At 40.7% G+C, this 23,988-nt stretch overlaps 1 protein-coding gene across 2 annotated transcripts; it reads left to right on the forward strand.

Annotated features, from left to right (window-relative positions):
* Nucleotides 1-331: 331 nt before the first annotated feature.
* On the forward strand, nucleotides 332-15,958 carry mvb12ba (multivesicular body subunit 12Ba). Of its 2 annotated transcripts, none has more exons than XM_019272171.2 (10): nucleotides 332-581; nucleotides 4,207-4,329; nucleotides 4,552-4,659; nucleotides 4,783-4,879; nucleotides 5,113-5,242; nucleotides 5,467-5,610; nucleotides 7,740-7,834; nucleotides 12,711-12,766; nucleotides 12,981-13,040; nucleotides 13,410-15,958. In XM_019272171.2, exons 2-10 carry the CDS (start codon nucleotides 4,219-4,221, stop codon nucleotides 13,494-13,496), a joined length of 888 nt encoding a protein of 295 aa, XP_019127716.1. In that variant the 5' UTR covers nucleotides 332-581; nucleotides 4,207-4,218; the 3' UTR covers nucleotides 13,497-15,958. The 2 variants fall into 2 exon arrangements, with proteins under 2 accessions (XP_019127716.1, XP_019127715.1); XM_019272170.2 differs by lacking the exon at nucleotides 332-581 and adding an exon at nucleotides 608-675.
* The last annotated feature ends 8,030 nt before the right edge of the window (nucleotides 15,959-23,988 follow it).

Consider the following 23,988-nt stretch of genomic DNA (forward strand, 5'->3'; position numbering starts at 1 on the left):
CCCTTGTCTACCATTCTTTTGTATTGTATATTAGTTTTGGTAATCTGCACTACTGTATTTAATAAATTACACCACGTGAGAGCAATGTATATTGAAACAAGGTCATAAAATGTGAGGCCCACCTAAGATGGCACCTCAGGTTTTGTCTTCACATGTCTAACAGTTTAGATTAAGAAAATTTTAATTTATTTATTACTAACTAATAACTACTTGAAGAATATCAAGTCTTGGAGATTATGGGAGAATATAATATAGAACAGAATATAGAACCACTACACCATGAGCAAATGTTGGCGTATGCATGTGTTCAGTATGTGGTGTAGGTTCAGGGACGGGTGGAGGGAGTGGGGGAATCGCCACCCCCCACCCCCCAGCCCCGCTGATGGCACCCACCCCAAACCGCTAACTGCAGAACCACCATGCAAAACATACACAAAGCGGCTTATGGTTTGGATTGGTTCCTTTTTGCAAGTCGTTTCGTAAAGATGCGAGCCTGCCCGACACTGTGAACAGGCGTGAGAGAGCACAACACGAAGAAAACATACGCCGACCGACCGGACCCGAACTGTTAGCCTCGCTGGGTAAGTGGAATATGCTACTCGGCTAACATTAGCAGCTAGCGTTGCTGCAGACTCAAACACCATGGCGTTAAAAGCGTGTCTTGACGGCTACACGGTGAGGCACTGCAGTGACTTAGATATGTAGAGTGAACTCTTAGGTCGCCTTGCGGATAACCTTTGTCCACCGAGCTGAGCGGGAACACGTTAACCGCCGTTAGCTCTGACAGCGCTGCCCGTTTGTCGCAGCTGCTGGCCGGTTAACTTGTAGCGTGCTAGCTAACTAGCTTGTTGCTAAGCTATTTTAGCTACGTTCCATTTCAGCTGCGTCCCGGCTGACAGAGCACGGTCTGTACCGAGAGAAGCACAGCGACAAACGAACACTGGATAGCGGTTATTATTGACATTTACACGGATAGGTAACTAGGTTCATTATCTACACGGTGAGCTGGTCCAGAACCAGTGGTACCCAGCCCAGTGTGAAGGGGACACGTCCGGTCCAGCTGGTCTGTGTGTGCTTTGTTTTCAACAGAAATCCTCACTTAAACTAAAACGAGGTGGCGTTTATTCAAATGATCAGGTACAATACACAACACAGTACTTGTATTTAGTAAGCTGTTAGAAAAGCTGCTCCTCACTCCTCTGTACTCAGAGGGCAGCGTTCTATCTGCAGGATAAGGGTCAGCTCATCCCACCATCAGAGATCCATGTGAGTCCTCTTACCTGCTGTTCTGCCTGTAGTGTGTTGACCAGTCTCTGTGGTGTGGCCTCCATTAAGGAATATCATGGAACTGTGGCTAATGGCACTTGTGCTGTGGTGATCAAAGCATCAGAAATGAATCTGAAAAACAGTAATATCTCTTTCAAGATGTTTACCTTGTTGTGAGCAGTGTCATGCAGGAACTGTTTTCTACCAAACTACACCTGCTAACTGTATCACCACTCAGAAGGAAGCATGCATCTACTCATGGATGAGAGGCTCACGCTTATGACATTAACCTCCTCATATATACCACAGAAGGACTCTGGTTGTGTATCTCCAAAAATAGGTAACTTACTCTAAAACAGTCTGGATATATAGCACAACAGGCATGGGGAAAATGTGTTTTTGGTTTTGGGTTGAACCAGTTAAAAGTAACCGATCCTTCCCTTAGGTGAGTTCCACTCCACAGTCTACCTGCTATCCCCAGAGAGGAGAGTGTGTGTGAGAGCTATGTTAACGCACTGACATGGTGTGTAAATCAAGTGGATGCTTCCAGCTACTGGAAGTGTGAATAAAGTAAATCTGGTCATTTTCCTCCATTATGGATCAAAAATAAATATGTCAAATCAGGATAGAGAATCATTCAGACTAAACTATTTAAAGTGGTAAAGTTGGCCCCACTATTCCTGCACTTTGGCCATAATAGGAGCTGGTTAATACTGGTTAACGGGTAACAGCAGCAGAAGTGAGTTAACCCTGCCCACAGGCTGTTGTTCATTCCCTGCATTTTGTAAATATGTTGGGGAAACAGTTGTTGTTGTTGTTGTTGCTTTTTTAGATTTTGGCCTTTCCAAGCTTTATTTGACAGAGACAGTTTGAAGAGTGACAGGGATGTGTGGAGAGAGAGAGAGAGAGAGAGAGAGAGAGAGAGAGATATGAGGAAAGACATGCAGCAAAGGGCTGCAGGTCTGATTTAAACGCTGGCCGCTGCTGAGCCTTTGTACATGGGGTGGATGCTCTACCAACTGAGCTAAACAACACCCCGGGAACCAGTTTTAATCAAATGTCAGTCTGTGTGTGTTTAGTGTCTGTTGGCTGACTTTACAGGTCTTCACCGGAAACATGATTAGAAGTCGAGGTCAGGTGCAGTCTGGAAAGTGATGACTTGAACTGAGCGTGTTTGTGCTCACTGTACATCCATCACATTCTTCTCAAAGTGAATTCATACATTTGGGTGTTGATGTAAAATAAGTTTAAGAACATCATTTTTAGCTGGATGAGAATTTGATATTTCATTGACTAATTATATCTGATCACTACTAATAATCCAGTTTTTACAGTTGTAAACATGATTTGTTGTTGAACAGACGTCAGAGGAGAGAGCTCCTCTCTCACTTTCATTTGCTATATATAGATGTACTGGAGCTCCACAACACTGTACTTCCGTTTCTTTTATAGGACTGGCTGATCTTAATGCTGAGCCATTAAGCCTTCATTATATTTGCCCCAGCCATGATATTAGTCATGAATATTAATCTGGCATATCTCCTAAACCTAAACATGGCAGTTTGATGGGTGCAGAGAGGTGACAGGTTCATGTCCCTCTGTCCTGCCTCTAGTTGTGAGGATGTTTCTCATTGACAGACGATGAACCGATAAAAAATGACAGTTTAATCAATCATGAAAGTAATCATTGGTCATTTGTGCATTACAGTATGTATGAATATATTAATTAATCATTGTTACTATAATGAGTTATTTAAATAAAGTCTGTTAATATAATAATGTGACATTTAGGCTTCAATCTTTCCTTCGTTCCGCTGCATTGCTGCTTCTCTTGTTAACCAGGTTTACTGGTTCCATAGATCTGTAATAATAGGCCTCTGATGTGCATGTGAACACACACACACACACACAGGTGTAGATGTGTGTGTGCTGTCTGGATATTGAAGTGATATCAGGAGTGTAGTGTGTCCGATCGTTGGTCTGCAGCCTCCTGGGAGCAGTTCTGTTCTTTAACCTTAGACACACTGATACCGAGTTAGTCAGCCTTTTCTTCTGGAGAGCCTTTTCTTCTCTGTCTTTGTGCCACAGCTCTGAACAGACCACTGTGGTAGTCAGGGAGATGCTATGCAGGAGGCCTCAGTCGTCCAGGCAGCTTGTAGAGCGTTTGCTCTGTGTAGATCCCACACTCCATACATCTTATTAATATGCTGCTCTGTTTGAGTGTAGAACAAGGCTGGATAGTTGAGTCAAACATGCACAAATCCTCTGCAGCTAACAGCTTCCACTCACCAAGTTCCTGTCGCTGTAACTGCACTCTTTAACACACACACTGCTTTTTTAATTTAACACCTGAGCCAATCAGTGAAGACACAAAATGAAACAGTTTTTGTTTTAGTCATGCTGGTGTATATTATTTTGAATATTCACTATTGTAGAAAGAGCATGGACTGCAGCCACTGCTCTGTGAGTTTAATGTTCCTCACCTCTTTTTGTTAAAACTCACTGTGTGGGTGCAAGCCAGCAAAGAGTGCAGTCTGGGGTGGTGAGGGAGCATGTTTACACACAGAAATAAAGTTAAAGAAAAGAACATTTATTGAATTCTCTTTCTAAAGCTCAGTGTTTTACAGGCGATACACCTGCATTGAAGAATATGTATGGACAGAAGGAGAGACGTGAAACATTTGGTGGCTCTTGGATGTTTCTTGTCAGACCTTTGTGGCCCATTATCCATTGTAGTAGTAATACATGAAACACAATGTTGTATATGTACAAAACTTGATTGAAGCTTGAGCATAACAACAGGGCTGTCAGCTCAGCAGTTCTATGTGCACTGGAGAAAAAAGCAAGTTCAACTGACCCAGTAACTCTGCAAATCCCACCCTGCTCCTATTCCAGACCATTCTCCAAGAGCTTCATCTGTCGTGGTGCTTTGTTTTGCAGAACTCGACAAAGATGCCTGAGGTTCGGGAGCTTTCTGAAGCTTTGCCAGAGATGTCCATGGACCCAATCACTGGAGTTGGAGTAGTCGCCTCCAGGAACAGGGCTCCCACTGGATATGATGTGGTAAGGCACTCAACACAACATGGGACAGCTCAGATATTTCTAGATGTCCCGATCCAATTTCTTCATTTACATTTAATCCTGACTTTAGACATCAATATCACTTTCCTTTTGTTGTGAACTGTAATAGTTAATGTCTTACACACCTACTACTACGACTACTAATAACAACAACAAAAATAATAATAATAATAATATTGACCTCTCCTCTTTATCTGAATCCAGGTCTCGACAACAACAGATGGCCTGGATGCTGACCTGTGGAAAGATGGCCTTTTCAAGTCCAAGGTGACCCGCTACCTCTGTTTCACCAGAGTCTTCTCTAAAGAAAATGTAAGTGAACACACCTCACCAACCAGCAGTGCATTTGAATGAACGTGAAGATTTTTAGTGGGTTAGATGCACTTCTTCTTCTTGCCTCATTTGTCTCTCTCTCTTTTTTGGCTGTCTCTGCAGAGCCATTTAGGCAATGTTCTCGTGGACATGAAGCTAATCGATATAAAGGACACTCTGCCTGTGGGTTTCATTCCCATCCAAGAAACTGTTGATACTCGTAAGTTATCAAGTCAAGCAAAAAGGCAGTGATAAAATCACATCATCACATAAAATTCAATCTTTAAATGTCAGACCATCAGACATTAATAAGAAGAACTTCCAAGTTAAACTTGAGAGAAACTCTCTGCCATTAATATATAATTAATGAGCAAGCTGTTTGCAGGGAAGTGACCCTCAGTCTGCCTGACTGTCTGTCTCTCTGTTTGTCTCTCTGTCATGCGTGTCCCACAGAGGAGCAGGCCTTCAGGAAGAGGCGACTCTGCATCAAGTTTATTCCACGAGACTCCACAGAGGCAGCCATCTGTGACATCCGCATCCTGGGACGTTCCAAGCAGGCCCCTCCCCAGTACACCTTTATAGGGTGAGCAGCCTGGCATCACATGATGAGACATTAGTTTTAGGTGTAGACATTACAAGACAGTAGCTTATTATCCCGGTGTTTGGACTGTACAGGGAGGTTCAGTTGGAAGGGTGATAGATAGAAAACAGTGTACAAGCTTTATTTTAAAGTGGTAACTTTTCTATATTACCTGTAAATATCTTTCCAGCTTTCTGTTTATTAATGTTCATTAACTTGTTTGACAGAGAGCTCAACAACATGGGAATCTGGTATCGCATGGGAAATGTACCTCGGGCCCAGGATTCCACGCAAACACCAACCACCAACAACATCCAGAATGTGAACTCCTCCACCAGCTCAGCCCCAGTCCCAGCAGCTCCCATGCTCAAGTATGTCTATTCTGCTTTGTACATGTGTCTGATTCATCCTTACTTATCCAGTTAACACGCACGTATCCGCACATAGCTGAGACTCTCTATCATGGAAAGAGGAAGTTCTCTGTCATTGAACATCCTTCCATCAAGGGAAAGGAAGCAGATCAATGTTTAGATGACAGCGAAAAGGCAACGCTTTGAGCTGAAAAACAAAGAAAAGCACAGGAAAGATTGCTGCCATGCTGACAAAAGAAAAAAGGAAAGTTGTCTGTAGGGCTGCACGATATGGCCTGTAACCAATATCTCAATATTTTTAAGCTATATCGCGATACATGATATATATCTCGATATTTTTTTTTGTTGTTGTTGTTTTGTACTCTTTTTATAGCATTTTAACACTTGTCATATTTTTTATGAATTTTTAATGCATTTCATAATGTAAATATGAGCTTTAAAACAGTGCAGGATCATACTTGGCTGATGAGACACTTTTTTTAAATCAAATTTTAACCATTCTTCATATTTTATAAATAAACCTTTAATACATTTAACACCCACGTCTTATTTTGAAAACCGGAAGTGTCCACACGCTGCAGTAAGCTAACGCTGACTTTCCCAGTTTTCTCAAAGTTTTTGACATAAAGTCGCAATAAGGGCGCACTTGAAAATATTGAAGCAGCTGACGTGACCACGCGAAAACGAGAGACGGCTGGCGTGACCGCAGTTGTTTTTCTTCGGAACCAAGTCGTCCGTCTCCATTTTCAATTAACTCACTTGTGTTTTTTCTGGGTGGGCGGGGCAGTGTGCTGCGTGCTGTGAGCAGCACCAGGAGTGAGTGACAGGCAAAACTCCGGAGAATTAAATGCCAATGGCTTAAAACATTTACATGACAAGTACTCGATGGTCGCGATATAGTCATTTCATACATCTCACGTAGAACAAGCCGCGATATATCGAGTATATTCGATATATCGCCCACCCCTAGTTGTCTGTAGTAAAGTTGAATTTCTAATGTACATTTCTGATTTCAAACAGTAAGGATGCTGTGTAAACGTCCTTTTTGACCTGTTAAATCCAGTACAAAGACAAGATATTTAGTCATGGTACGGGGCAGGAAAAATCAAGGCCTTGAAGGTTTTTTAAAATGGACATAAATAGACATGGGTCAAGTACTTGAATTTATATATTTTATAACTGATATGCAGCACAGATGAGAAGTGTCTCTTTAAGATTTTTTTGTGAGTTTGTGTAAAACCGGCAAGTTCTCAGGATTAAATTCTCACTATTGTAACATTAATTAACCTTGATCTGTGTCTGAGACTCTGCTGTGTTGGGTTCTTCAATTTGATGGAATTGAGCCTGAAAACTGAGTTCTTGAAAAGTCCTTGAATTTGATATTTATACACATTACATAATATCACACAACATCACAACATCCCGGCTTATTTCATAATCAGGGTTTGGACTGTGCACTCACTTTGAATGTAATACATCCTGCATTTTATCAGGACATTAGAGCTGAAGGTTGTGGCTCTCTTGTGTCCTGAACATGAGACAGTGGACAGTGATACTATCTGCTCTTTCCTACTCCTAGCATAATATTAAATGCTTTGTCGTCAAATTTAATATTGAAAGTAGCAGTTTTCAGGGTGAGTCACTAAGTCAAAACTAAATCAATAAACCTGAACTGAGATGTGAGGAAAAGTGAAGGACTTACATAGTGAGTTTACAGAGCCTGTTTGTCAGAGGTGAGTGGAGCCTCAGTGGATTGGTCATCATGTAGCCAGTCCAGGTATCTAGGTATCACCCACACCAAAGCAAACACACATACTCTCAAGGCCAGTGGGACTGAAATAGTACTCCACCAGAGGGTCATCAATAGCGTCACAGGATAAACAAAGGCTGGGCAGCAGAGACTGCAGTCTGCAGTGTAGTTTATACACACCACTGATAAACACTGAAAAAAGTGTCAGTTGACTCCTCTGTCCACATGCACATTCTGTTGGTTGCTATGGATGTTGTAGGCTGTAAGCTTCTAACCCTGACTGGCTGATGCACACTGACCCTTGTCACAGTCTCATTCTCATCACATTCTTCTCCACTGAAATAACCAGATGCTGTGTTTGTGTTCTTATTGTCCCAAGGCATATTTCTATGACCCTCCCAGCCAGCTTCAGAGGGAAGAACACCACCAGGCCAGACTATGAACACCAGAACTCCAACCTGTATGCTATCTCAGGTCAGCAACAGTTTGACATCTTCTCCTCAACATCCTTTCCACAAAATTGCAAAATGTTTTTTTGATATGTGCCAATCAAACTCATGCCACACACCTGTTGTTATTAGTAAAAATGTACTTTAAATGCTGCAATGTGATGTATTAGCTTTAGTGTAATCATTTGCATTAGAATATCAAAGCAACGCCTATAATCAGTTCTAATTAGTATGCTGATAACACCATTATACAGAGCTGTGCAGTTTTTGGATCATGCACCAGTTCCCCGAGAGCAGAACCCCAGAGAGGATTCACTTTATTACTCATATCATCATTTGCTAGAAAAAAGTGACTGACCTATAAATAAAATAAAACAGTAACCTTGTACCTCAGACAACATCAAATTTTCTCTTTGTTTCATGACCAAATACCTGCAGAACTAATAATATTCCCATCAGCATCAGCTGTATTTTGAGTTGCAAAATGTTGCAAATGTTAGCATGCCAACAAACTAAAGCATGGTAAATAATTAGCTGCTAAACATCAGCATGTTCGCTTTTAGCTCAAAGCAGAGCTGTGCGACTGTGAGACTTGGTTCTTTATCGTGTTCATCATCTTCATTATCAGAACACATTAAAATTGTCTAAATGAAAAGTGTGAGCAGGTTCACTGTAGAAACTTTTGAATAACCTTCAAAGTGTTGGAGAAGTGGAGCAGAGCAGAGTTTACCAAAGTTCTATTTAAAGACATGCTTCACCGACTTCCTCTGCCTCTCACTGTTCCTCCCTTTGCTCTGTGTCTTTCTGTACTACATTTGTATAAGTGAGGTCACTGTGACTCATGTCTCATGTCTCCAGAGGACTGTTAGGGGCTAGGATCCAGTTTTACAGGGTTATTGAGTTAGGTTTAGGTTCCAGCTGTGGGAAAATTGACATTAGGTATGTTGTGCTGACGAATAGGGAGTGTGTGTTTTGCTGGTGTGTATTGTCAGTTCTTGGTCTTTTTTTAAGTTTAAAAGGAACATTACAGTAGCAGTGGAATCTGTGATAGAGATAGAGAGACACAGATGCACAGCAGCAGCAAATCATAAACTAACTATAAACTGCATTCTGAATTAGCTGCAAAGTCCTAAAAAACTTATTGGAGCAGCCTGATAACAAAGAGTTACAATAGTCCAGCCTTGAAGTAACAAATGCGTGGACTAGTTTTTCTGCATCCACTTGAGATACAATGCGTCTGATTTTAGCGATGTTACATAAGGGGAAGAATGCAGTCCTCAAAATTTGTTTTATGTGGACGTTAAAGGACAAATCCTGATCAAAATCAAATCCAAGATTCTTTACAGTGGAGCTGGAGGCCAGGGTGATCCCATCTAAAGTAACTAAGTCTCTAGAAAGAGAGTTTCTGAGGTGTTTGGGTCCAATTACAAGAACTTCAGGTTTGTCTAAATTTAACATCAAAAAATTGTAGGTCATCCAACTTTTTATATCCTTAAGGTATGCTTGGAGTTTAGGTAACTGATTGGTTTCATCAGGCTTGATCGATAAATATAATTGGGTGTCGTCAGCATAACAATGAAAATTGATAGAGTGATTCCTAATAATGTTCCCTAAAGGAAGCATATATAAACTGAATAGAAGTGGTCCAAGTACAGAACCTTGTGGGACTCCATGACAAACTTTGGTCTGCATGGAGGATTCATCATTGACGTGAACAAACTGAGATCGATCTAAAAAGTACGATTTAAACCAGCTTAGGGCGGTTCCTTTGATGCCAATTCGATGTTCCAGTCTCTGTAAAAGAATTTGATGGTCAATGGTGTCAAATGCAGCACTAAGATCTAACAGGACAAGTACAGAGATGAGTCCTTTGTCTGATGCCATTAGGAGGTCATTTGTAACTTTGACTAATGCGGTCTCTGTGCTATGATGCACTCTAAATCCTGACTGAAAATCCTCAAATAGACTATTGTTATGGAGAAAGTCACACAGCTGATTAGCTACAGCTTTCTCAAGTATCTTAGACAGAAAGGGAAGGTTTGATATCGGTCTGTAGTTGGCTAAGACCTCTGGATCTAGAGTGGGCTTAAGAAGAGATTTAAGTACAGCTGCCTTAAAGGACTGTGGTACATATCCTGATAATAAAGACAGATTAATCATATGCAATAAAGAATGACTAACTACAGGTAAAACATCCTTGGGCAGCCTGGTTGGGATGGGGTCTAAGAGACAGGTTGACAGCTTAGTGGCAGAAATTATTAAAGTTATTTAGTGAAGGTCGATGGGAGAAAAAGACTCTAAATACATATCAGGTTTTACAGCTGTTTCCAAACTTGCTATATCAGAATGCAGATCAGTACCTGTTGAGGGCAAGAGGTACACACACACACAGGTTGTTGCAGTGCAAATGCTGTTATGATGTGATGTGACTGTTTACACCAGGAGAATTGTGACTCAAACTGGTGGATTCATGTGATCGTACAAATGTCCTCCTCAACATTGTTGTGTTATTTGTTTCTATTGCCTCACACCATCTGCCTCTGTCTGTTTTCATCTCAACACTCTTCTCCATCCAGAGTACAACATGACACACTGAATATACACAATGATCACTTTCTCTGGTTTTACTACTTTGAAGTCTGCGTTTGAGTAAAATGAACATTTTAGTTTGATTCTATAAACTTCTGACCACATTTCTGCCACATTCCAAATCAAAATGATGTCACTGAAATGTTTTTGTAGAAAATGGCAACAGATTAAAATAACACAAAAGATGTTTCCAGACTTTGAATGCAAAGAAACATTCATTTTGAAATAACATCACACTATACAATGTTGTAAGTTAGGATAAGGTCAGATTCAATATTTGGTGGAATAACCCTGATTTCAATCAAAGCTTTCATGGCGGTCTCTCCAGACTTCAGTCTCAGACTGAAGAAAAAGTGTTATTAACCACCCAGCCAAATTGAATGATTAAAAATAACGACAAGTTTATTAAATTAGGTGTCTCACTGGCAGCACGGCACACCCAGCAGGTGGTCACACCCAGGCAGGTGTCTCACATCTGACTACATATATTCACTGTCATAGCTACAAGCTGCCGTTGCATATAAGAGCATCCCGTGTCCCGTTACCGGTGTATTCTCTTCTGGATTACGCTCAGGAAACAGCAGTCTAACGTTACATGCACTGACATTACTAGATAACACACATGAACATGATGAGAAACCCTAACGTGATTATGTTAGTACAGGATGTAAAATCATGTTACTGTGCACCACAAGGTTGGATGATTAAAATAAAAGATAATATCATATAATTCGAATGGCTGTATGTCTTCAATTTTTAAAAAAATCGAACTTTTTATATCACAGCAAAAACGATGTGTGGTGGGCGAAAAAACAAGTGCAGGGGTTTCATCTTTATGACTACAGAAAGAAATTCTGCCACTGGATAAATTTTGTTAATGACTTTGAAATGTGTTTCTTTGACTTTAGGTGAAACAGGCCATTTGATAAATTTTGAGTGTGCTTTGTCTAGTGTATTTGAAGTAACAGAATCAGATCCGTCAAAAATCATGAAATATTTTAGCTGTCAGAAAACTAGTAATAATTTGTTATTACATTTTTTTCAGTCAAATTACAATGGCCCACCATTAACTTAGGTAAAACTGATGGAGAGTTACTGTACATCATAGAATTTTTAATCAATTGAACCAGAGGCAGTGGAATAATTTTACATAACTTAGTATATTCTGGTATATTTTTCTGAAAAGTCTGTGTAGCTTAAAAATACACTATCATCCATCAGATCTGTTATATACATAATGTCTTTCTTAAACCAATCACTTTTAAAGATTGATTTTTGATTCTCTGTTGTTCCACAAGGTTGAGTTATGGGGGAAGAAGTTGTGGGTAAATATAATTTAGGGGGCTTTTAGTAACGTGTGTGGACGGATGTGGAAGTGTTGATGTTCAGAACGGCAGACGCCGGGACAGAAAACAGCGAAAATGAGCAAACTGAAGCGGAAGTAATAAGGATACCGTAATTTTCAGAGTATAAGCCACTATTTTTTTCACACGCTTTGAACCCTGCGGCCTATACAATGGTGCGGCTAATTTCTAGATTTTTGCTGGCCAACGAGGGGGCATTCTCTGTAAATGCAACAGACAGACATGGGGAAACATTATGTGCCGAAGAAGACACTAGTTTTGATTTTGAACTGTCATTTTGTGCATCATGCGTACAGCCTCATCATGGAAAACACACAAAGAAATGCATATGATGCAGCTTTTCAGTTAAAGCCAATCAATCTGGCTGTCAAAGAAGGAAATAGAGCTACTGCACGTAATCTTGGCATCCCGTGTTGGTGCCGTGTTGATGGCGTATTGGTGCCGTGTTGGTGCTGTGTTGATGGCGTGTTGGTGCTGTGTTGATGGCGTGTTGGTGCCGTACTGCTGATGAAAAATCTTCCGTGTACCCTCTTTCTGTGTAAATATCTCATGGGGTGTTGTGCTAAAGGCTTTTATACTGTTGCGCTAAGGGGGGCTGGGTGGTCGTCACACGGTCTCCTTGTAGGACCGCCCAAAAAAATCCTGGACTGAAAACTGGTTAAAAAAACTGTTTAAACCTCTAACTCCACATTTCAGTAATGTATCTTTCAAAGTCTTTTCACATGTTTTCAGAAACTATTGCCCAACATATTTATTGTGTTTTGAAAGAAAACATGGAATTGCTCTTACTGGGACTTTAAAGTCACTCAGGCCTTTTGTTTTTGTTCGGGCTGCTGCACATACATGAACAAAATGGCAGACACAGTCTGCAGTACTTTCTCTGGTGGAATGAACTGTACCTCTTTGCCGTGAAAACACATTCATGTATCCTTTGTTTGTCTCTTTCAGCAATGGATGGAGTGCCTTTCATGATTTCTGAGAAGTTTGCCTGTGCCTCGTCTGATGTGAGTCGAGTCTTTAGTCTTTTGGTGGAAGGTCACATTTTATCCTTCTGCAGTGTCAAACCAGTGTTAGCAAAACTAAAATGCTTTACCTGTAACGCAGTCCTCGTTTGACTGCTAGATATTGTGTTGAAATGTGTAGTAGTACTAGTTGAAAAGAACTGTGTATGCAACACTGAGCTGCTGAAGCTAACTGTACCGCTGCTCTCATGTTCAGCTGCAGCAGGTGGATCTGATGGGCATCACAATCAAGTCACTGGCTGAGATTGAGAAAGAGGTGAGTATTACAGAAGAATTGTTAATATGAAAGTGTGTGCATCTGTAGGTTATCATAACTCAGCAAAGTTTCATAGGTAAGATGCGGTGATGTGGATCAGGTCAAACTAAGACATCTGAAAAATTGCTCACTTGTTGGACGGAACATGTAAAGAAACAGCAGAATTTGATCTGCTCTGCTTTAACAGTTCAAGTGAAATGAAAATGGTAATTACACACTTTGTCCACCAGAGGCCGATGTGCTCTTTACTTCGAACTGAATCATCGTAAGTCACAGATGATTGGGTGAATGTTTGATAGATTCAGTGTAGAATAGGATGATTACATTAGTAAGTAATGATCTTTGACTGACCCTCCCTCCCTCTCTCAGTATGATTACAGTTTCCGCACAGAGCACAGTGCAGCAGCTCGCCTCCCTCCCAGTCCAACACGGACCTCCCTGAGCTCTGAGGCCTGAGGACCCCCTCCTATCCCCTCCCTAACAACACTGTCCCGTATGGACGCCAGCAGGAGAGACCCGTACACAACTACTGAGGACCTCCCCACTACAAACAGTCCCAAACACCTGTACTGAGAAGAAAAAACACAAGAAAAAATATTCTGTGGGTTTGGCTCAAACCACTATGTACGACATTGATGGGCTGGCTTAATAGAGGGAATTTTAAAGTACATTTCTTTCCCCAAACATCCGTGCGTGAGTGTTGTTCCCTGTAGTCCAAATGACCCCTCCCCATCTAAAGGACTTGATACAAACAAGACAAAATGATTAAAAGGAGATGGAGGGCACCTGTTGGGCCTCATCATATTTGCCTTCCTCGTTCATGACCTAGCCGCTGCTCTGTCATTGGTCTGAATCGAGACACCGGGAGAGCACATCATCTCAGTTCATATGTTGAAAATACAAAAGGAAAATGTCATGTCATGGGATTCTTTTTCAATCTTGTACTGGTCTTAATGGGGAATGATTGTCATTGTTCTCTAGATGTTACTGTAATATGCTGGTGTGACTGTGAGTGCAACATGTGTTTTTGGAATTTCACTGTGCTTCCTGTTGAGTCCCAGACGTTCTTTTAACCACTCCTTTTTTGCGTACACATAGCGTACACATAACTCCAATCTGTTCCATTCACAACTTCCAGTCATCCATTTTTTCAGCACACCGTCAGCAGTGTAAACAGTGAGTTACGTCTGTAACTAGAACTGCTGTTCACACTGTGTTGAGTATCAGCTGCAGACACTGCTTTTTTAATATTCAATATCATCCATATTTTGACATATGAAGTTTACCACACAATTTTAGCCACACAGATTTGAATTGATACAAAAAAGGGATAAGCTTTGATATCCAGCCCATCTTCACTTTTTAAAGTTACTTTTCTAAGCACAACACTGACAAACAGACAATGTTACAGACAGCAATGTTACAGTATAAGTGTTCCAAATGGTGTTCTTCGTCATACTTATTTTATGTGAGTACTTTATTACACGTGTATATTATCCTCCAATCGGCTGGTTTTCTTCAAACTGTTTCTTGTAGCTTGGTTTCTAACTTTAGATGTTTTCTTTTTTACTCATTTGACATGTGAAGACCACTATCCACTCAGAACCACTAGAGGTATATTTAATGATACTAATGTGGTCAGTGCTGGCTCTGAGAAGTGGAACTCTGTGAATTTGAGCCCAACAATACTCTGTTTTTAACACAAATACAGATGATGGCTCATATTTGTTTTTTGGCTTTAATGTACAAGACACACTAACAATATGTACTGTTAATGTACTTTTAAAGACTTATGAGCAGGCTGTGTAGTGAGCTGGACATATTCCAGTGTATAGAGCTCAAAGAAATGGTGACAGTGTATCTAAACAATCTCAGCATATCTTTGGCATATCTGTACTGACTTGTTACTTACAGATAACCACATAAGCTGATACTGATATATCAGACATTCAATGTCTAGCCCCTCATGTCCTCTGTTTTCTTAATATAATTGATCACATTTTGTTTGTGCTCTTGTTTTTTTATCGTTTCGTTTCTATTCCCACAGCCCCAAATCCATTAGTACAGTAAGAGTCACGTCATACTCGCCCCTCGGCTGCTCTTCTCACAGAAATGCTGTTTTCATTCACTGCTTCCCAGTTACTGTTAAGCTTCTGAAAATTAAACTTCACACTGTAAATGTTTCAAAGTAAGACTACCAATTGCCCAAAGACCATAATCTTTATGTAAAGGGACATTTTAAAACCCAACTATGCGTTCATTGAGACATCAGGTCACTCCAGCTCCACGATGTGTGTATTCAGTGTCTTTTCTTTTCTGTTCATACAGTATTGTCTTGAAGCACCGTTTGATAGCTTATTTCACTCCATCTGTTTCATGAGACAAGTGTTCAAAGAAAAGACTTTGTTTTGCTTTTAACCTGCAAATGTTTTTGCAATATTATCAAGTCATAAATGCATGTATTAACTCCCTTTATTTTCTAATGTTTTTCTAATTTATTAGTCATTTCAGTATTGTGAGCCTTGTTGTTTTCAGAGATGTAACGTTCTAAATTGTCGATTGCACTGCTGTCATGTTTGATGAGGGTGAAGCTCTGTGTATTTGAGCTGAGTATATCGGCCTTCTCTGTGATAAGCTTCACATGTATGCATTTCTCAGCTGTGGTGTTCACTTCCAGACAGTTTTCATGGCTAATACGCTGTCTGCATTAACAACCAATAACAATCCTGCTTTGATATGTCTGTTAGTTTGCATGCATGGTGACATCAGGACAGTTATTTTTGTAGTTTGTTATTGATCAGAAGTCACAGATTTTGTCTCATACAGTAAATAGATTTTATTCACTAAAGAATGAACAAAACAGCATCAGTTGAATTTGTATTATACTGAAGTTTTATTAAACTTTGATGAACTGAACAGTTTGGCCTAAGGTTTGCTTTTGTTTTCATAACAATGGTGATCAGAGCTGGACCTCTGAGGTCCATGAAGATATTTTAGAGTTTAACAACAATCCAGCCAACCCGGGATGGCCTTCACTCTGTATGTAACTTTGGGCTCCGGGTCAGCAGAGTCACACACCACCAACTATTTGACTGATTTTGGTGAAACTGGATCATATTTTATGGAGAAAATGTTTTCTGGTTTTCACTCTGATGTCCTCCGGCTGCTCCGCCTCAACTCTCTGTGATTTACAGTTTATGATGGACAGTGAAGTAAACTGCTGACAACTGTAGCTGCTGTTGGCTAATGTTAGCTCAGTTTGTTAGCTGGGTTGTTTGGACTGTGAGCTCAGAACACCAGGGACTGTTAGTGTTTGTACCACAGGCGTGGTACATGGTTTTCAGTTGTTGTCCAAGTTCTGGAATCTACTGAGGGCTCCTCATGTGTGTCCATTTGATTCATTTGATTTAGTCCTTTTTTTACACGTCTATAGTCTTAGTTATGTGGAAGAACAACACAAGAACATTGTATTCAAAATATATGCATCGTCTCAACACAAAATTCCCATGATGCATGCTTTGTGTAAGATTTGTTATATTAGAATGTAATCTATTAACTATTATACATAATAAAAAAGTGTAATTTGTTGAACTATGAAGCCTTTTGTAAATAGCTTGAATGAATACGCCCCAATTTAAGAATCATCAGTGCCACCATGAGGACAAATTACACAAGTGGAAAGTTTCTTAAAACAAATAACTGAATAGTCTGTAAATTTGCTCGATCCACTCTTGTGGTGTTGTGAAAATTGCAGCTTTTAAAGGTCTCACGTGTTCAGACTTTCCTGTGTGTCCCATTAAAGCTTCAAAGCCCAGTTTACAGTGAGCCTCAGAGAATACAAGCCAACATAAGCCTCTCTGTGTGCTTGTCTTCCATCGCCTTAAACCTGTACACATGTTGAAGGTTCCAAACGGTTGGTGGTTCATTTCATCTCTGTGTGTTTTTTCTGTTCGGTTTACTTACAAACATGAGTCAATTAGCTCTCCAGCAAACATATGGCTTCTGTCACTGCCACCACATGAGCTTTAGAGAGTGGAGTGAAGTGGCTGATAGACAGCTGGAGCTGAACCACTCACTACACACCACAAAAGGTACAAGTGGAAAAACCTCATATATGGTTGACCCTACTTCATCATATTTTCCTTGCTTGCTCATGGTGGTGATTGTTGTATCTCTGTAAATAATATTATAATGAGTACAGTCTACACCTGCTCTGTATGGAAAGTGTCATGACACAACTTCTCTTGCCAGGAACAAGAACACAGATTGTATTTGATTATGGACCAATCAGCTTCCTATTAGCATTAGTTGCAACTGGAAAGTATTTCTTCACTGAAAGAAGAGCAACACTGAAGACTTCTCTTGGTAGAAAAGAGGGTTTTCACTCGGCTGGTATTCTTTTGAAACAGCCCACCCCCTTACAAACCTGCACACCTACTCTGTACTGCAGATATATCTCATCTACTAATTACACAGAAGAAGTGGCAGAAACTCAGCGCACACAAAGTTCAGTTGTTCTAACAATTCGGACCAAATGTGATCTAAAGTGAATTTGACTAATGGCTAGTGGTGCCAGAGGGTAGTTTGAGTATCTTAGAAGCTGCTGATCTGCTGTCAGTCTCCAGAGATTACAGACAATGGTGTGAAAAACAAGAAACACCAGTAAGCAGCAGCAGTTTTGTAGCCAAAAACACCCTCATAATGAGAGCAGTGAGAATTGAATGGACAGACTGGTTCAAGCTGACAGGAAGCCCACAGTAATTCAATAACCAGGCCTTACAGCCAAACCAGTGTGTATAGTGTATAGAGTAACAGTACAGTACAACCTTCCAGTGTAGGAGGTTGAATGTGTTATATGTTAAATATCTAGTTTTCTACTGAGAAATATATTGCACAGTACTTTCATGTAATCTCTTTAAAGACCCTGAACTGTACTTTTGACTGTGGTCTCTCCAAGCAGCAACTGCCATGGCTGTGAAGTGAAGCCAACATAGAAGTACCACAACTAGGGGGTGTGAATTAGCTCAGTTGGTAGAGCATCTACCCCATGTACGAAGGCTCAGCAGCAGCCCAGGGTTTGAGTGTGACCTGTGGCCTTTTGCTGCATGTCATTCCCCATCTCTCTTTCCCCACATCTCTGTCACTCTTCAGCTGTCTCTGTCAAATAAATCTTGGAAAAGCCAAAAAGTACCAAAACTAGAAGTGAGTCAGTCTCCATAAGTCCCCATGTTCAAATGTCCAACTTCACAGCAGAAATAAACATGTTTACAGCCTGGTACAAAAAACAGTTTTGGTCTCTGTAGCTAATTTCCCCGTTCATGACAACTGTACTGAGGGTGAATTTATATACAACTCACCTGTTCAAATTATATTAAGGTTTAAAGTTATGCAGGATTAAGAACGTGGATGCTTTGATTGACAGGTGGGTGCTGTCACAGGTTGCTTGGCAACCAGGCATCATTCAGCCTGACTCAGCTCCACCTCTTGCCCATTTTTGGATTAGTAAGCAGGTGGAGGAGGCAGGACTGCCAAGAAGATGAATGTCACAGTGACTACGTCCATGTTAACAGTGATTGTTATGCAGTGTTAAATAATAATAATAATAAAAATAATAGATTTAATTTATAATGCACTTTACATTTGACAGACAAGCTGAGAGTGACGGCAGAGCAGATGATACCGATGGTGGTGATGGAGAATTTGGGGAGAGGTTTGTGCCAGTTTTTATGTAGAGTTGTGTGTCGTCTGCATAACAGTGGAAGGAAATTCCATGCCGATTGATAACACGGCCGAGTGGGAGCATGTATAAATTGAAGAGGATAGGGCCCAGGACTGACCCCTGTGGGACCCCACAGGTAACCGTGTGTGTCTGGGATTGTGCATTGCCAAAAGAGATGTATTCAGTTCTGTCAGTGAGGTAGGAGTGAAACCAGTTTATAGCAGTGTCATTGAGTCCAATGGAGTGATGTAGCCGGTTGAGGAGTATAGTATGGTCCACAGTGTCAAATGCAGCAGACAGATCGAGGAGGACCAGGAGCGAAGGTGAGCCAGAATCTGCTGCCATCAGAAGGTCATTTGTGACACTAAACAAGGCTGTTTCTGTACTGTGCGCAGATCGGAAACCAGACTGGAATTTTTCAAAGATATTGTTGTTTTTAAGATGGTCCTGAAGATTTGCAACTACTTTTTCAAAAACTGTGGAAAGGAATGGGAGATTTGAGATCGGTCTATAATGGGCAAAATCTTCTGGGTCAAGTGTGGGTTTTTTGAGTAATGGGCAAAATCTTCTGGGTCAAGTGTGGGTTTTTTGAGACTTGGTCTGATGATGGCAGATTTGAGGGCAGCAGGGACAAATCCAGTCTGAAGGGAGAGGTTTATTACTGTGGTTATCAAAGGGCTGATTGCAGAGAGGTTATCTTTAACCAAGGATGTTGGGAAGGGGTCCAGACTGCAGGTAGAGGGTTTCATTCTCCAGATGATATTCTCAACCTCAGGGAGGCAGACATAAGGGAAGGAATTTAGGGTCTGGGAGATCACAATTTGTGGTTCAGTGGTCATGGCAGGCAGAGTGGAAGAACCAGGGAGGCCAGAGCGAATGGAGTCGATTTTATTTTTTAAAAAGACCATGAATTTGTTATAGTGTTCTTCAGTTATTTCTGGCAGTAAGGGAGACTGTGGGTTGAGGAGATGGTTGACGGTTGAGAAAAGCTACTTCGAGTGTCCAGGGTTTTTATTGATAATGTCGGAAAAATTGAGAGAACGCGCCTCCCTAAGCGACTTGGAGTAGGCCTTCTGATGTTCCCGGAAGGCCAGCTTATGAATGGTGAGACCTGTGGCTTTGAAACGCCTCTATGTATCTCTCCATTTCTCTCTCTCTCTCTCTCTCTCTCACTCACACACACACACACACACACACACACACACACACACACACACACACACACACACACACACAGTCCACCTCCTCTTACAGCTCCTGGATGAGTGTGAATGAGACAGATTGTCATTACGTGTAATTAACATGTCAGCAATTACTGTAAGATGAATGCTTGTAGTGGGCTGATGGTGGTACTTAGCTGATGATTAATGGCACACTGGCTTGTTTTCACATAAATGCTGAGAAAGACTGGCCCGAGGGCAGCACAGACAGGCTGTGGAGTGATGAAAGCTGGTGCAGAGGAGCTGCAGGTCAGCCAAATGACTTTGTTTTTTACTGGAGTCAGGTTTCTACGAGGAGCAGGAGTTATTTAGATGCTTCGTGTTTGGTTTTCTCAATTTACGCTGTGACATTCAACATAAACAACATGAAAGCATGGATCCACCCCTGCTGATGGTGCTAATGGTAGGGGGATTTGGGATGTACAGCAGACAAATCACCAACTGTGTGATTCTAATATATCAATAATAGCAATTTCAGGTTTCATAAACTGTTCCAGTATGATTTTTGTTTTTTCATACAGAGGATAATGTTATATCTGGTTATTGTAGAACCAATACATCCATCTATCCATCCACCCATTATCTGTAACCGCTTATTCTCACCAGGGTCACAATGGGGCCTATCCCAGCTGAGGCGAGAGGCGAGGTACAAGTCAAACCAATACATGTATTATAAATGTTTTTTTGTTTATGAAAAACGTCTGCTTTTATTTTGGTAGGGCCACTTTAATTACCCCAAAGAGGGCTATTAGTGTCACTGGATCAAAGGGTACTTCCTGATAACACCTCAAAAACATTGCATCAATAATTATGAAGATATAGGCAAGACCAAAACGTATGAATCAGTGAGGCAGTCGCTTGTCCACATCTGTCACAAACAGGGTCAGTCTGAGTTTTTTCCAGTGAGTGTGGTCAATGATTTTACCCTGGATTAGACCACATACATAACTACACCATCACCTCTATCCTACTGCCATGATTTTTTGACAACTAACAGTCATAAATCGTTTAAAACATGGACGTAATCTCTGTGATGTCATCGACAGGTTTCAGACTGTGGCTCTGGTTGTCTCCACCATGGCGATCCTACCTCCAGCTCTGCATTAACTAAAAATTGGCAAAGAGGTGGATCATGAGTGGAGCTAAGTCAGGATGAATGAAGCCTGGAAGTTCAAACCAAGCCACCTGTGACAGCACCCACCTGTCAGTCAGAGTGTCCACACTCTTAATCCTGCATAACTTTAAGCCTTAATATAATGTGAACAGGTGAGTTGTATATAAATTCACCCTCAGTACAGTTGTCATGAACGGGGAAATTAGCTACAGAGACCAAAACTGTTTTTTGTACCAGGCTGTAAACATGTTTATTTCTGCTGTGAAGTTGGACATTTGAACATGGGGACTTATGGAGACTGACTCACTTCTGTGGACGACAAGAGGAACTGCAGTTTTGGCACTTTTGCATTGGCTTCACTTCACCACAGAGGTTGCTCCTTTCTAATAATGAGGAACAGTGAAGAAAACAGATTTTCTCATCATGGCACTGTGCACCTTTAGTTACCCAGTAAAATGAGTTTAGCTGAAATCTGTTGAAGAATACAAAGACATCTTCAATATACAAATCATGAAATGACTTCATGCCAAGGTTAGACCACATGGAAAAGCCCGCTCTGTGAGAGAGGGATGAATTTTGAAAATAGGAGCCTGTAGTAAAAGGGTTTGCAAACTGCATCTAAATTGATTCCAGATTTTGAAAATGGTCTGGACCAGGCTGGACCATCAGGCCTGTAAACCAAAGCAGAACATGAAGGTGGCGCAACTGAGACTGAAGTATTTAGAAGTTGTAGCGGAACCTATCTGGTCTCAACAGGTACAAAAAATTATTTTGGGATAATGATAGGAACACATTGAAATAGGAAAGAGACAGAATATGCATTTTAACCAAGATAAAGGGACTAATGACCATCTGTCCTGCTGTATTTGAGAGAGGAGACATGAAAAATTAGACTTATATCATGTGTTTTGGGGTCACTGTAGTTTCTCCTTCACGTTAAGAAGGTGAGGCAAGGAGTTAGCAATCAGCAACCACACCGCTAAATCCTACAGATCTTTAAAGCAGGGAAAAGAAATGCATGAGTGGAACAAACAAAACTAATGATTGGAATACAAGCTATGAATTGTCAAGAGGACCTGCAGAAGAGTTGAACAACGACCCAACCAAAGATGCTAAACTGGTCCCAGCACAGATATGACAACATGTTCATAAAGAACACATTTAAAGCTGACTCTGCTTGTTGCTTTTGGGCACAGATACCCAGAGGGCTTTGTGTCGCTACCACAACTACTGTACCTTAAGACTGCTGCCTAATTTTCCACAACCTTTTCCAACTGCTCCGACACATCACACAGTCAACTTTATAAAAACGTGTTTACAAGGACATCAGCTGCTGCTGATTTCCCTCAAAGTCCCTGTTTTACAGCTCTTTGACAAAAGTTGTTCGTTAAAATCATATAAATGATTGAAGTCAATGTGTGGGACACATGTCATCAAAGAGTCTTCACTCTTATCTTCGTGCATATGTGCGTCGCTGCACATTTACAGGCATCCGATGGTTAAGAAGATCACAGCTCCTCTTGTCTTTGCATCTGTTTTACACAACAGCTGCTGGAAAATGAGCTTTTAGGGAGTGCGTTCATGATACAATGGTCTGATTAACCCACTACACCACCGGCTGATAAAGATTTAGACAGAGTGCTAATGAAGTAGTTTTGAAGACCACACCAGAGCTAAAGAAAGGACAACGCTGTGCTTGAAATGGTTGAAGAAAGCCAGCCTAATTTTAATTTTAATCTTTGTTAAATGGCTTTCCACAGTGTTACTCACACACAGCCAGCAGAAGAATGCAGGTGTTTGATGCTGTTGTCCTTTGGCTTAACTCCATTCATAAAGTACATGTTAGACTTTGTGAGGGACAGAGTGATAACGTCCTGGATTTGTCATTTGTCCTTTCAAAGTGCCAGAAAAAAGTGCGGAGTGCAGAGAAATCATAGTTTTGTTGTTGTCATAGTTAACACTGTTTCTTCATATTGTTTGATTCTTAACATTAATGACCAAAGCATTGGTTTTCCATAATTTCACACACACACACACACACACACACACACACACACACACACATTTAGGTCACATTTTTTTCAGACAGAACAGAGTTCTAATATAAAATCCAGAGCAAGGCCTTGCAGCTCAGCACACCCTCTGAGCTCTGTAACAGTCCATGAGAAGCTGGTGCTGCATTCTGTCTTCATTAAGTGAACCATGGAACATTTTTCGGTTGTAGCGTAAGAACACGATAGGAAGTCTGTTCAGAGATTAGCCATCTCTTATGCTCTCATAGGTTTTTTATTGATTGATTTATGTTTATCACCTCAGCCCAAATGATCAGCTACATATATTCAATAAATCACCATATTTAAAAATATTTCTTGAATCTGTAAATGAAATCTTCTCTCACCGTCCACCAGATCTGTTTTGCGTTTGCTGAGCTTCAGCTTCTGACCACATGGCGTCAGGATTGGACAGCTGTACAGAGGTGGACTCAATCCACTATTAAAAAGTGGTATACAACTGGTTTGATTTTATGTCAGCACACACACACACACACACACACACACACACACACACACACACACACACACACACACACACATTTTAGGTCCTTCTTTAGTTCATTATTTCATCATTTTGAACTTAATTAACATTTTATGATGTTCCTCCTCACACACATTTGATTACTTTTTCGTTTAGTTTTATTCATATAGTCCCAAATCATACCAGGAGTTATTTCATGACTCTTTCCATATAGAGCAGGTCTAGGCCGTACTCTTTATAATATTATTATCAGAGACTCAACAATTCCACCATGAGCAAACACCTTTCACAGCTCTCCATGTGATGAACTAACATCAAACGTGTTAATGTCAGATCAGTTTGTAGGAATTAATGAATGAT

Source organism: Larimichthys crocea, chromosome I (assembly GCF_000972845.2).
Source record: "Larimichthys crocea isolate SSNF chromosome I, L_crocea_2.0, whole genome shotgun sequence".
NCBI classification, from domain to species: domain Eukaryota; kingdom Metazoa; phylum Chordata; class Actinopteri; family Sciaenidae; genus Larimichthys; species Larimichthys crocea.